The sequence below is a fragment of the Crocodylus siamensis genome, chromosome 1, assembly GCF_052110815.1.
Source record: "Crocodylus siamensis isolate JL-2025a chromosome 1, ASM5211081v1, whole genome shotgun sequence".
Taxonomy (NCBI): domain Eukaryota; kingdom Metazoa; phylum Chordata; order Crocodylia; family Crocodylidae; genus Crocodylus; species Crocodylus siamensis.
Window position 1 is genome coordinate 389179364 of NC_143395.1, and position 12099 is coordinate 389191462.

General features: G+C 44.8%; 1 protein-coding gene across 5 annotated transcripts in view; it reads left to right on the forward strand.

Annotated features, from left to right (window-relative positions):
* EXPH5 (exophilin 5) overlaps positions 1-12099 on the forward strand; it is a 47224-nt gene that overhangs the window by 16144 nt on the left and 18981 nt on the right. For 3 of the 5 annotated variants that reach the window (XM_090029519.1, XM_090029526.1, XM_090029515.1), the window contains 2 exons: positions 7384-7541; positions 10819-10984. The exons of 1 other annotated variant lie outside the window; for it this stretch is intronic. In XM_090029519.1, coding sequence (XP_089885645.1) covers positions 7384-7541; positions 10819-10984 — 324 coding nt within the window. Of the gene's footprint in view, positions 1-7383; positions 7542-10818; positions 10985-11011; positions 11848-12099 lie in introns of those variants that run through there. One more of the 5 variants, XM_090029538.1, reaches the window with a different exon arrangement.

A 12099-nucleotide genomic window follows, 5' to 3' on the forward strand; every position in this document is an offset into this window, starting at 1 on the left:
CTGCCATGCCATTTGCCCCTCTCTCCCAAGCCACAGCATTCCCCTTCCCCAGCCCTGCCGGTTCCCTTCACTACCGACCCAAAGCCCCCTGGTACTACCAGTGCCCCTCACTCTCGACTCCCCCCGTGCCCCTCACTCCAACCCCCAGCCCCCCCCCCCCCCCCAGCCTGCCAGTATCACTCGCTCCTGACCCGCAGCCCCCTTCCCCACTCCAGTGCTGTTGGAGGGGGACTCCAGCTGCCCTTATCCTGCCCAGGCTGGAGTGCGGTGGCTGTGGCTGTGGCTGCAAAGCAAACCTGGCCCCAGTGCAGGCTGGGGAGAGGAAGAGGGGGGTGAACCCCTCCAGCAGCATCTCCTAGTTGCCCTGCCCTAGTGCCACTGGCCCAGCCTTGCAGCTCCCTGCCACCCCCAAAGAGCTCCCCTACTCCCTTCTTCCACTGGAGGGGAGGTTCCTTCTCCCCCGCTTCACAGTCCCAGTGCCCAGACACCTTCCCCCAGTGCTGGCAGGCATGCCCCCACACAGTCCCCAAGCCCTGGCCCCCATAGACTTACCTGCATCCTGCTGCCAGAGCTGCTTCCACAACCCCACCTGGTTGTACGCTGGCCATGTGTGAGAGCATATGCACGCACATGTTTGTGGTACTCCCTGCCTCCAATTGCCCTCCCCCTATTCCTCCCACCCCAAGCAGCTCTTGTAGGCTGGAAGGCTGCCAGTCTGCAAGACCAAACCCCTAGTTTCCTGCAATTTTCTCCTTTAAAGAGTAAAATCTGTGTTTTTCTCTTTCAAAGGAGAAAATCCACATTTTTCCACAACAAATGGAAGAACCAAATCCCTGCTCATTAGGAAATAGTTTAGTGCAGTGCTTTCCCTTATCATGACCCCATTTTCTCAGTATAGTCCCTCACTCCCAACTCGCAGGTCCCCACCTCCCCCAGGTGCCCCTTGCTCCTGACCCACAGCCCCTTGGCCCTGCCGGTGCTCTTCACTCCCAGTCTGCAGCCCCTCATTCTCCCCAGGTGCCCCACGGCCTGCAGCCCTCTGCCTCCCCACCCCAGCAATGCCTGAGCCCTGGCTGCCCCCTGCAGGAAGCAGCAGATTCTGGGGCCAGAGTGTGGAGCCCATCTTCCTGCCCTGCCACCTGTCTCCTCCTCTGTGGGCAGCATATCTAGAGTGGAGCCCATGGGGCGGGCAATACAAGCTGTTCGCTGCAGGCTTGGGGCTCCCCACCTTGCTGCCCTTCCCCTGGACTTCTGCAGCCCAGCAGGTGGGACCTGGCGTGGGAAAGAGCACCGTGCCAGGACCCCATCCGCTGATGTTGCAACCCCATTTGGGGTCATGACTCACAGTTTGGGAACCACTGGTTTAATGGTCTGGTAGGGTTCTGAGATTGACAACTTGAGCTGGGTTATTTCTATTGCAATTTCAGGTTATTTTGTTTTAAGCCTTATAACAGTACCCTGTAGATACTGATGGGCATTTTGTTACGAAATGTCATTGGTTTCAGTTTCAACCAAATCTACTGGCTTATGCTGTCTCTCAGGGACTCAGACAGAAGTGGACAAGGGAGCTGGAGTATTGGGCTTTATACAAGAAAAGTAACAGAATAACATGGTTGCCATAGAAGAATTCATGGAATATGATTTAATATACAGAGCTAATTATTTGAGAAGGAGTCTATCCACAGCATGGATGGTACTCAGAAGGCATGCTCTGTTTTGTACATTGTGGATGATAGAAGGTTTATCACAGGATTAAAACACTGGAGAGGGAGTCCAGCTCCGATGTTTCATTTACATTCAGTATTATTATCAGGTGACTGGTGTCAGTTCCTTTGTAGGTTGAGTCCAATTAACATACATATTCTCACTCTCTTAGCTTCAATCAGAACTTTAACTGTTTAAATGATAAAGTGTAAGCTCCGTAACAGAACTAGCCACATATTGTCCCCACGTACTTGTAGTTTTGTTTCACAATTCTGTTCTTGCATTTGTATATGTGGTACCCTCTGATTATTATTTTACATTGGGGTTTTACAGCTTTGTGATGTGCAGTATCAATGTTTTTATTATAGCCCACTAAGGAACACCATTTGGACAGATTTTATAGCTTTCGTAATAAAAGTGGAAGAAGGATTTGTCGTACGAGGGTGTGGGCACCTGTGTCTGGGGCCACTTGGCACTGATCCGGATCAGGACAGGTGAATGGAATCTGAGAACAAACCAGCTTGGGGGCCATGAGATTGTGTCAAGAGCGGTGCCTAGGAATAAGCCAAGTCAAGAAGCTGGAAGATCACACAGAGAGCTGAGGAATGGAGCAAGCCAAGTCAGAGAGCAGCGTAGAGGAGCTAATTGGAGGGACTAACAAAATGGTATTAAGTCAGGTTGAGCCCTGTTGCCCAGACACTTACTGTTAGGGTAAGGTGTTTATGTGGTAGAAGAGGAGGGTGCACTGACCATGGGCAGCCACTCAAGTAACAGGGAGTGGACAATGGGTTAGGTCCTACTGGAGGCTTCAGGCCAGCCTTGACCAGCTTGGGTGACTAGCCATGGGATTACAGCAGTGGCGGGCAATTATTTTGGGGGGAGGGTCGCTTAAGGTTTGTTGAGCTTTGGAGGGCCACATGGGTAGCCCTATCCCTTGACAGTTGCCCCAGCCCCGGTTGCCATCTTAGGACCAGAAGTCCAACCCTTAACCTCTGACCTTTGCCACTGGAAATCCCCCCCCTTCCCCACCCCCCAGAAATCCTCCTATTGGGTGGGGGGGTTGCCATCTGAGAACTAGAAAAAAATCAATTATACACTAAAAGTCAAGTACCTACTATAACATATTTTAATTTTATTACAAACAATATATTTGTCATGATTTGTGTTTGCATACTGTATATAGAGGTAATAACTCAAAAATAAATTCTTAGTCTTGTATATTGTGCATGGGAGTGAACATGTTGAGGTGTGGCGGTGTGTGAGGGGGTGGTTGTGTGTGCAGGAGCATAGGGTATGTTGGGAGTTGTGTATACGTGGGGGGTTGTAGGGCAGGGTGTGTGGCATTTATGGGGTGTGAGGGAGAGTGGGGGAGGTGTGGGGACCCCCCGACACTCCCCCGCACGGCACAGCAGCAGGCGGGGGTGCTTGGGGCACTTGTACCTGGTGGAGGTGCTGGTGCCCAGCAGCACGTGGCTCTGGCCAGCACTGCATATTGCTGTGATGGGCACAGCTCCCATTGAGCCATCTCTGTCACTGGTGCTGCCCACCATTCCCACACAGCCCCCGCACTCACACAGCATGGGAGGGAATCCCCACCTACTGGAGCCAGCTCCCTTCCCTGCCCTCCAGTCTATGTTAATTATGTTAGCAGAGTAAAAGGCTAAATTTTTATGGCTAAATCTGTTTCTTATAGATTTGCACTGTGGGGGTTTGGTATCTGAGCACAGCTTTGTCTGCAGCCACTTCAGCTCAGAATTCTCAGCTACTGATTGTCTGGTCTCTTATTTTGTATGTATGACAAGGATTGTTTTCTGTTCCTACGGAAATAGGTGGGCCAATTTTGACTTTGGTAAAGTAGAATTGTGTCCTCAGTTTCAACTAAATAGTTTGTTGCAGACAACTTCCCAGAGATCCTTGCTCAGCATCACGGACTCTTCTCCCTCATCTGTACAATAAGGCTGATAGGGAAGATACCTCTCATGTCATAACAGGTAGTGCCACACCAAAATCACTCAGGTAACATCCTCCTTATGCATCTCACTTATTACAGATCTCCCAACCTGTGTAAACAGCATCACCACATGCTAATGTAAGTAAGGTAGAGACATGTTTGAAAGAACGGTGAGGGATTTGTTCATGGCTGAGATACTTGGCATAACAAATGGGGGGGGGAAATCAGGAGGAAAATGCATTATTTGAAGTTAATTCAACATTGTTATTGCTGTATTTTGTTGAGTACTCTGTAGGACTTCTGATGGCAGTCTTTGGAAATGAGCTGTCTTTAATCCCGCAAAATTTTAGAGGAAGTTTCTCGCCAATCACACTTAGGTTGTCTCCTCCCAAAAGGGTGTTGCTGAAACTATTGCCTGGAAAGAAATGAGGCAGAGGAGATAGAAAAGCAATACTCATTGGGGTAGAGGCCATCCAGGGGCTTTGCTATTGGTACAGAGCTGTGTCCCAACATTTAATTTAGCTCCTGCTTTTCCACCAGTGTTGCAATTCAGATATTAACAGCAGTGCCTCAAAGACAAGTTAATTGTCATTCTGACTCCAGATACCATCTTGTCTTGTAATTGTTTTATCTCTGGCATGGGCAATTATTTGGGCTGGAGGGCTATTGAATGAATTTTGTTGAGCTGCTGAGGGCCACATATGCATACACATGTGCATGCCCACGTGTGGACACACATACACATGGACACACATAAAAGCTCCCCGCAGCTCTTCCAGGCCCCTCCCCCCTACCCCCCTAGCACATGGCTGAGTTGGGCAGGAGCTGCACCAGGTACACCCACGTGGCTTGAAGTGGCATGTGGTCCAGCCATGTACAGGGGACTTGGGGCAGGGGAGGGTGTGCAGGGAGAAAGGCACAGATGCTGCACTGTTTCCCCCTTCTCCATGCATCCCCTCCTCTGCCCTATGTCCCTAGCACACAGCAAGGCTAGGCCAGGCCAGTGTCACTTTGTGTTCACTTGAGTGAGCAAATAACCTTTTACAGCCTAGAGGTTAACAGAGGCCTTGGAAAACTGTTCCTGGGGCAAATAAAATACAAACTGTAATAAAAAATGATAGAAGTTTACTCATGATGGGGAATTCAGATGTCCCATATTTGCTTCAGGCTCTCCAAACACTACTGTTTTTTTACCACTAGATGGCCATACTTTAGGTATGATTTTTACTTGCCTTCCTTGAAAAAGAGTCAAAATTTGTACTGACATATAAATTGTAACTTTTTATTGAAATCATATGCTTACATCTTACATAAATCAGACTAACGTTTTATATGGATTATTTAAAGAGACTTGTAGGGGTTCATTATAAGAAATTTTTCAGTGTTCAGTACTCCAGCAAAATTGTTGTGTGTTCATTTTCCAGATGTTTCTTGTAACTGCAGTTTCGCAGATATTGTATCCTGTTCTTCCTCATCTGTTGTGCTAAGGCTGCATCAGAGAGGAAATGGAGGTGGTTCTCAAGTACCTGGTTAAAATTCCTTCCCAGTTTGTCACAAAAGCTAGGGTGATTTTCTTGCTTGTGATGGGATTTACCTGGTCTTTGGATACTTCTCAGCCATCTCCCAGGGTTCTGGAAATGCTTGTGATGAGCAGTTATTTTTGCCTTTTCAATACATCAGTTTGTTCCAATTACTGAGTAGTTAAAAAAAATTTCTAATGAGAAATGTACACAAATTTACCTACAGTGCCTCCAACCCAATCATACCTTCCATCAAAAGACACAAAAATGTTCTGTAATAGAAATAAAAGAGTATTCAATATAATTTTCAGAAATAAATGTAAATGTTCTTGGCAGATGCACTTCACTTAATCTCATGTACCAACTGGTGTTGTCTCCAGCAGAGAGCATGGCAAAAGGATTTTCATTTAAAAGATGAATGAGTAGATGTATCAGTCTAACCCTCTGTGTAAGACACGGGCAGGCGATTATTTTGGGAAGAGGGCCGATTACTGAGTTTTGGCAAGCCATCAAGGGCTACATAACAGGCAGCCCAGGGCATATAAATATTAATTTTCTAAATTTTTTAGGGTCCCTGTGGACCAGATAGAATGGCCTGGCGGGCCGCATCCAGCCCCCAGGCCACGTTTTGCCCACCCCTGGTGTAAAAGCACATGCACTTCCCTGAGATGGGGGTTTACCAGGGATTCAGATGGAAGATTTTAATGGGAGCCCTTATTAAAATATTGGCATTACATCACTTGTCTGCACACAGATCATGTTCTTCACTATCAAAATTAGCTAGCTGGGTGTGGAGTAAATATGTCTGTGTCCAGAATCAGGACCTTACATAATATAGTATGAAAGCCAGTACTTTTGCAGTTCAGGGTTTTCTGCAATATATCTTATTCTTTTATATTTAGATAAATTCTATATTCATATGACAGCTTATCTTGAGCAAAAACTGAAGCCATTATGCAGTTTCTCTTTCAGTTCATGATCTTATCCTGGGCATGACCTAGAAATGGGGGGGTCAGAGTTCAGGGGCCAAGGGCACATGCCTGACAAGTCTAAGAGCTGATGGGGTCAACAATATTAGGAGCCCAAGAGTCATAAGCTGGGTAGAGTCACGGAGCTAGGCAAGGTTGCAGGCTAGACAAACGTTCAGGTAGGAAGAGGGGCATCAAGGAACAACAGAATGAGTGACAGGAAACTGGACTAGGGAAGAGAAGACTAAGGAGCTGAGCTGGATTTGGACACTCAGGGCTAGGCCTGGGAACCAAGAACCAGGAGCACTGAGGGCTAAACAAAAAAAAATCTTATGAGAATGCCAAAGGTCGCTGCAAGCAGCCACAACCAATTGCTTAACTGGAATTAGCTGGGGGCACTCGGGCAGCTGGCACCTCCCAATCTATCAGGGCCAGCTGGGGGCTTGCATGGCTGCCGCCATTCCAATTCCTGATAGCACTATTTGCATAGTTTCCTTCATGTTTACTTGCATAGTTTTCTGCTTGGGAGAGAAATGTTGTAGGTTGATTAAAACATGTATTAAATGCACAACAAGCCAGAGTGCATCAAGAGAAAAAAAAGACAAAACTGTGATAATCGTATTTAACAGATTACATTTAATATTTACTATTATCTGGGTAGGTATTTCTATTACACACCTGAAGCTCGCTCCCCTACCTTGCTGCATGCTGTATAAAACATAGATTTTCCCTCAAAGCGTTTCTGATGAATGATGGGATCAACCCTATTATTTCTTCTAAGTAAATGAGAGTGTGAAAATGTCAAATCTTGTTTCAATATAATAAATATTCTTTGAGCTATTGACCTCAAAGATTTCTAATCGTGGCTTCGGTAAGTTTTGAGGTGCACACACAGTCATATACAGTCATGCATTGTGGCCTCAATTCTGTATCACAGAAGGCTGAAATTCTTCATGGCAGTAACGAACTCAAGCCATATGAGTAAGACCCACTGAAGAAAAATGTTCGACACATATTTAAGGACCATGCTGAATTGGAGAATTCAACTCCCATTGAAGTCAAAGGGTATCTTTCCATTGACCTGCATAGATAATTCCCTCATTTATTTGTTTTTATGAAGTCATTTGATTTTTAGGTATTACCCATAACCACAAGGAGATGAAGGATTCCTAGTAAGGAAATGGTAAACTTCTAAATGAGATGACGGGGGAAAAACCACAGTGATTTTGTTTTCTTTTAGCAAACTTCAAAAGAAAAAGCCAGATGTAACAGGACAGCAGGGAGTCACTGGAGAATGGTTTGAAGAAGTGGAGAAAAAAAACCTTCAGAATGACACTGATGTCAGCAGAATGCTAAAACAACCACTAGGTCACCAATTAAAGAAGACTGTGAGAAACAGTGAGTCAGAGTTTTTTTCAAATTCCTGTCTTACGTGAATGTCATCAAAACAGCACATCAAAGTTTCTCCATGTTCAGTGAGAAGGAAATTCTGGAATTTTGTTAGATTCTTTCTCACATCTAAGCTGTAGCAAAAACACACCCTCGAATGAAAATATATTGGTTTGAAGCTGATTGTGTTAAAAGCACGACACATTAGCAAGCTCTTTGTATTTCTTGCCTTAGTTATGATAGCTGCAAAGATCATAAGCGAATAATACAGTAGATGTTATCTGATGTAAGCAAAAACATCAGCTTCATATACCGGAAATATAGTCTCAGAAATAAAAATGAAAGGTAAATATAGTTAAATAATTAACTTACACAGGCAAATCTTTTTTAAGGGAAGGATGACATGGAAGTACTTTAAGATAAATGAGGTTTTTGTTAAGCTAGTGGTTAATAAAGATTTGGAGGAGTAGAGCTTGAATGTATCTGAGTAGAGCCTTGGCTGATCACACAGGGCTAGGAAGTGTGAAAATGAAGTGTCAGGTTGTCTGGGTGAGGAACTGATACTGTAGTAGACTGATCTGATTGCAGCTGTGATACAGCCATGAGAGGTCTCCTAATTAGGGAGGGGATGAGTCTTAACTTAAGGCATAGATGCCAACAGGGAGGGATCCAGGATTTGCCAAAGGTGGGTGGAGGAGCAGCCACCTGCATTGAAGGACTGGCTGCACCCCCACTTTCCCCTCCTCCCCGCTCCCATCCGAACCATGGGAGTCTGGGAATTTTTACCTGGTTTGATGACTTTAAAATAATCCTCCCCCTTCTCCTCTGTGCTCAAAAGCATGTCCCTGCCTCTTCCCTCCCTGCTTCCTGCTGCTGCCTTCCCCACTGTCTTGGGAGTGGGAAGCTGCAGAACCACTCCTGCCCACTTCAGCCAGGCTGCATGGGTGCTGGGCTCTGTGACAGCAGCATCAGCATGGGGGAATGGGGGTGGTTTCCCACCCTGGCCAGTCCCCTAGGAGCAGGTTTGGGGAGGGGAGTCCCCCCCCCACCCATCTCTGCTGCTGCTGCTGTTCCCAACTGAGCCCCACCCACATGCAACTCCACTGAAGTAGGCAGCAGCAGCTTTGACATTTTCCCATCCCTGGCCAGCAAGGAAAGCCGTAGCAGCAGGGAGGGGAGGGGACAAGACATGCTTTTGAGCATGGAGGGGAAGGGGAGAATTCTTACCTGCTCTGGGAATTTTAAAAAGTCCCCGGAGGCTCCTGTGATGCAGTCCATTGCAAAACTGGGTTGCAGTCACAGCACTGTACCCCATCTGGATCCATTCCTGGCTGCCAAAGTGATTGGTCACTACTGCTCTAAAGTATCTTTTCCAATCTACAGCCATGTGTTTTCAAGAGCATTGTGTCCTGCTTTTCCATTCACATCTCTTATACAACTTTGTGCTTTGGCCCTCACTTTCCACAAAAACACCATCAAATAACTGGAAGCAGCATCATATAAAGCAGATATGCAGTTTATACAAGCTACTGCTATGTTGTTGTGTATCCATTTCATATTCTATACCTTCTCTTCAATACTATAATGCTAAGCTGTTGAGCTGTCTCTCAAACTAGATGACCCAGAACAGACACAAACATTGAAAAGCACTTTTAATTTTGGAACCGTGCCCAGTGCCCATTCCCTGAGTGTTGCTTTGCTTTCTGTGGCCTCTGTGGCACTTAGCACTAGAGACTGAAGTTTCTTTCCTTACTCTGTGAACAATAATCTGGTTATCATTCCCCTCCATTTTTGGTGGCTTTTGGCAAGAGGACATCGTTCATGGTCCCATTAAAGAATTCTCCCACATTTCATCAACTCCCACACCTGCAAACAAAAGGTTTTTGACATAATTTCTAGCAAAGACAATTCATATAAAATAAAACATTTTAGATACATTAAATGTAGTACTCATGTCCCTAGATTGGAGTGGTGAATCCGGTGGAAGCTGGGCTGAAAAATGTTTGATAACATTCAGATACCTAAGTACTCATTACTCTTGTGTAAGTAAAAGTGGAGTTGTCCATCTAGCCTAGTCATTTATACAATGGTCAGGTGTGTGATATTGGAGTGCCGTACACATTTGAGGTCTTCTTTATGGATTTGGTTAAGATTTACAAAAGTGACTAGTGATTTTGGGTGCCTCCATTTTTGAATGCCTAGGTGGAGAAAACTTAAAATGGGTATGAATTTCGCAAGGTAGGTGGCCATATTTTCTAAAAACTGTTTGCCTTTTGAAAATTTTGAACCCATTCTGTATCTTACTCCCCAGAAGTCAGCATGTCTCTGTTCTCTTAAGTGATATCACTAATATTTGGATATATCTAGCATAAAACATATAAGAAGAATAACATGTATGAGTGTGTGTGTGTTTACGCTGGGTGGGGTGGAACAACTTGCAGATCAGTGATATACATCATAAAGAATCACAAAAGGGCTCAGCCTCTCTTTGCTTGCTTTCAAGGTCATTTTTAATCATAGAGAAATAGGACTGGAAGGGACCTCCAGGGCTAGGGAAAGAAATTATACATAAACTGATATAAGTGATCAGAAACTCATTCAAATCTGTAACACAGCAGAAGTTCAGGGCACATAAACCACTTTCAAAATGGTCAAAACTGATTTAAGGTAAGTGGACGGATGGTTGTAGTATCAGACTTAACTGATTTAGGTTAAATCAGATTATTGAACTTCTGTCCCAGATCCCCTTCAGATTCAAGTGCATAGTCCCCTAGCATCCCAGGATGCTTTGCACCTCCCCAGCAAACTGTTCTTTTGCTGGGTTGATGGGCTAGCCTTGGCATAAGCTGTCTGTTCTGGCCAAGCAGGGAGGCATGCTCTAGCACCCCCTGATTTCTTACCTGGGCTACTGCAGGCATGTGGCTGCATTTCTGGAATCAAAAGTGAATGTCTGTTCAGTCGATTATCAGTTCAAGCTACACAGTTTAAACTAACCTTCAAAAATTGAATCAATGTAGCCTTGGGCTTTTTGACTGTTTATACTTAGCCCAGAGTTCATCTAGTTGAACCCCCTGGCTCAGACAGGATCATCCCTATCCAAACTTTCCTATACAAATCCATTGTCTCACCTATGATCAAAACTACACAGTTAACCCTGACAATAACAGATTGCTGCCTGCTGTTATTCAGGCATTCAGAATTATTGTTTATTTTTGTATATTTTAGAAATGTTTACATTTGAGAACAACTGGAATTAGCTATCTGCAATATTTTAACATTTTTTTAGATCCTAATGAGTTGAAAATGCCATCTCCCCCAAATCCACAACCACAGAAGAATGAAAAGAACACCACATCTTCCATCCTGGGATTTAGATCCCCTTTCGCTTGGCTCTTCTCCTTCAGAAAATCAAGGAAGCACACTGGAAAGCACCAAACTCAGGAACAGTCACAGTGAGTTATAGGTGGAACATGCTTTCATTCTACCTGTCTATGGTAATCAGAAAAAGAGGATTAAATGTTACACAGTATCCATGAAACTTTGTGGCTACATCTAAATTAGGCACTTCTCCAGCCTCAACCTCTTTGTGTGACCCAGGAGGTTCATGGTTTTATTTGATCAGATGAATAAAATTTACCAGTTAAATGTCAGAAAGAATAAAGAATCAGGAGCAAAGAAGAGTTAAATTCCCAACCCCTGATGAAATCCAGTTCTCTCAGGCTTTCAAAAGGCTTTATACATTGCATGGCTGTTAGTCTCTGGGCTATTGCAATATATGCTGCCCATCAAGTACTTTCCCCATGGGATATAAATAATGGCTTCAAGTAATTGTTAAGCATGCTGGCAATACTTGCTGTGATATTATAATATTTATTTACACATAGCAGAGTTTAGAGGCCCAAGCCTGGATGCTTTCCAGAAGTGTTTTAAGACCTTTTTACAGTAAAAGCTTTGTTATCTGGCATGAGTGGGGTAAGGGGTGCTGGTTATCTAAAAATTCCAGTTATTTGAGAGTTATACTGGCAGCTGGCCCAGAGGGCAGGTAAGCTTCCTTCAATCTACTTTATTTTATCTGTGCACAGGGCAAGGGCAGGCTGCAGCTGTGGGCTGGGATCTGATCTCTGCCTCTGCACCTCGCTGCCACTGCTTCGCAAGCGGTGCAGCACCATGTGCATCCTGCCGCTGGGCAAGCCAAACAGTGAGGTGGGCCAGTCCCTGCACCCAGCACTGTCGCCACCTGCCCCCTCCGGAAAGAGCCCGGTGCTGCCCTGGCCTCAGCCCACCAGTGCAGATCTATTAAATTCTGGTTAATAAGGTATTCTGGTTAGTAAAATGCTAGTTAACGCAGCTTTTACTGTCTTTGGGCAGGGTTTTAGCAAGCAGGGTTAAGTTCTGGGTTGCTGCTGTATTACTTTGTATTTTATTTTAATATTGTATCTGTTTTTATAATTTATTTAATTTTTATTGTAAGCTACTTTGAGTCTTTATATAGGGGAGAGCAATATGTAAATCAAATATACACATAAATTAATAATGAGGTAATACTGGACACAAGGATAAGTAGCTG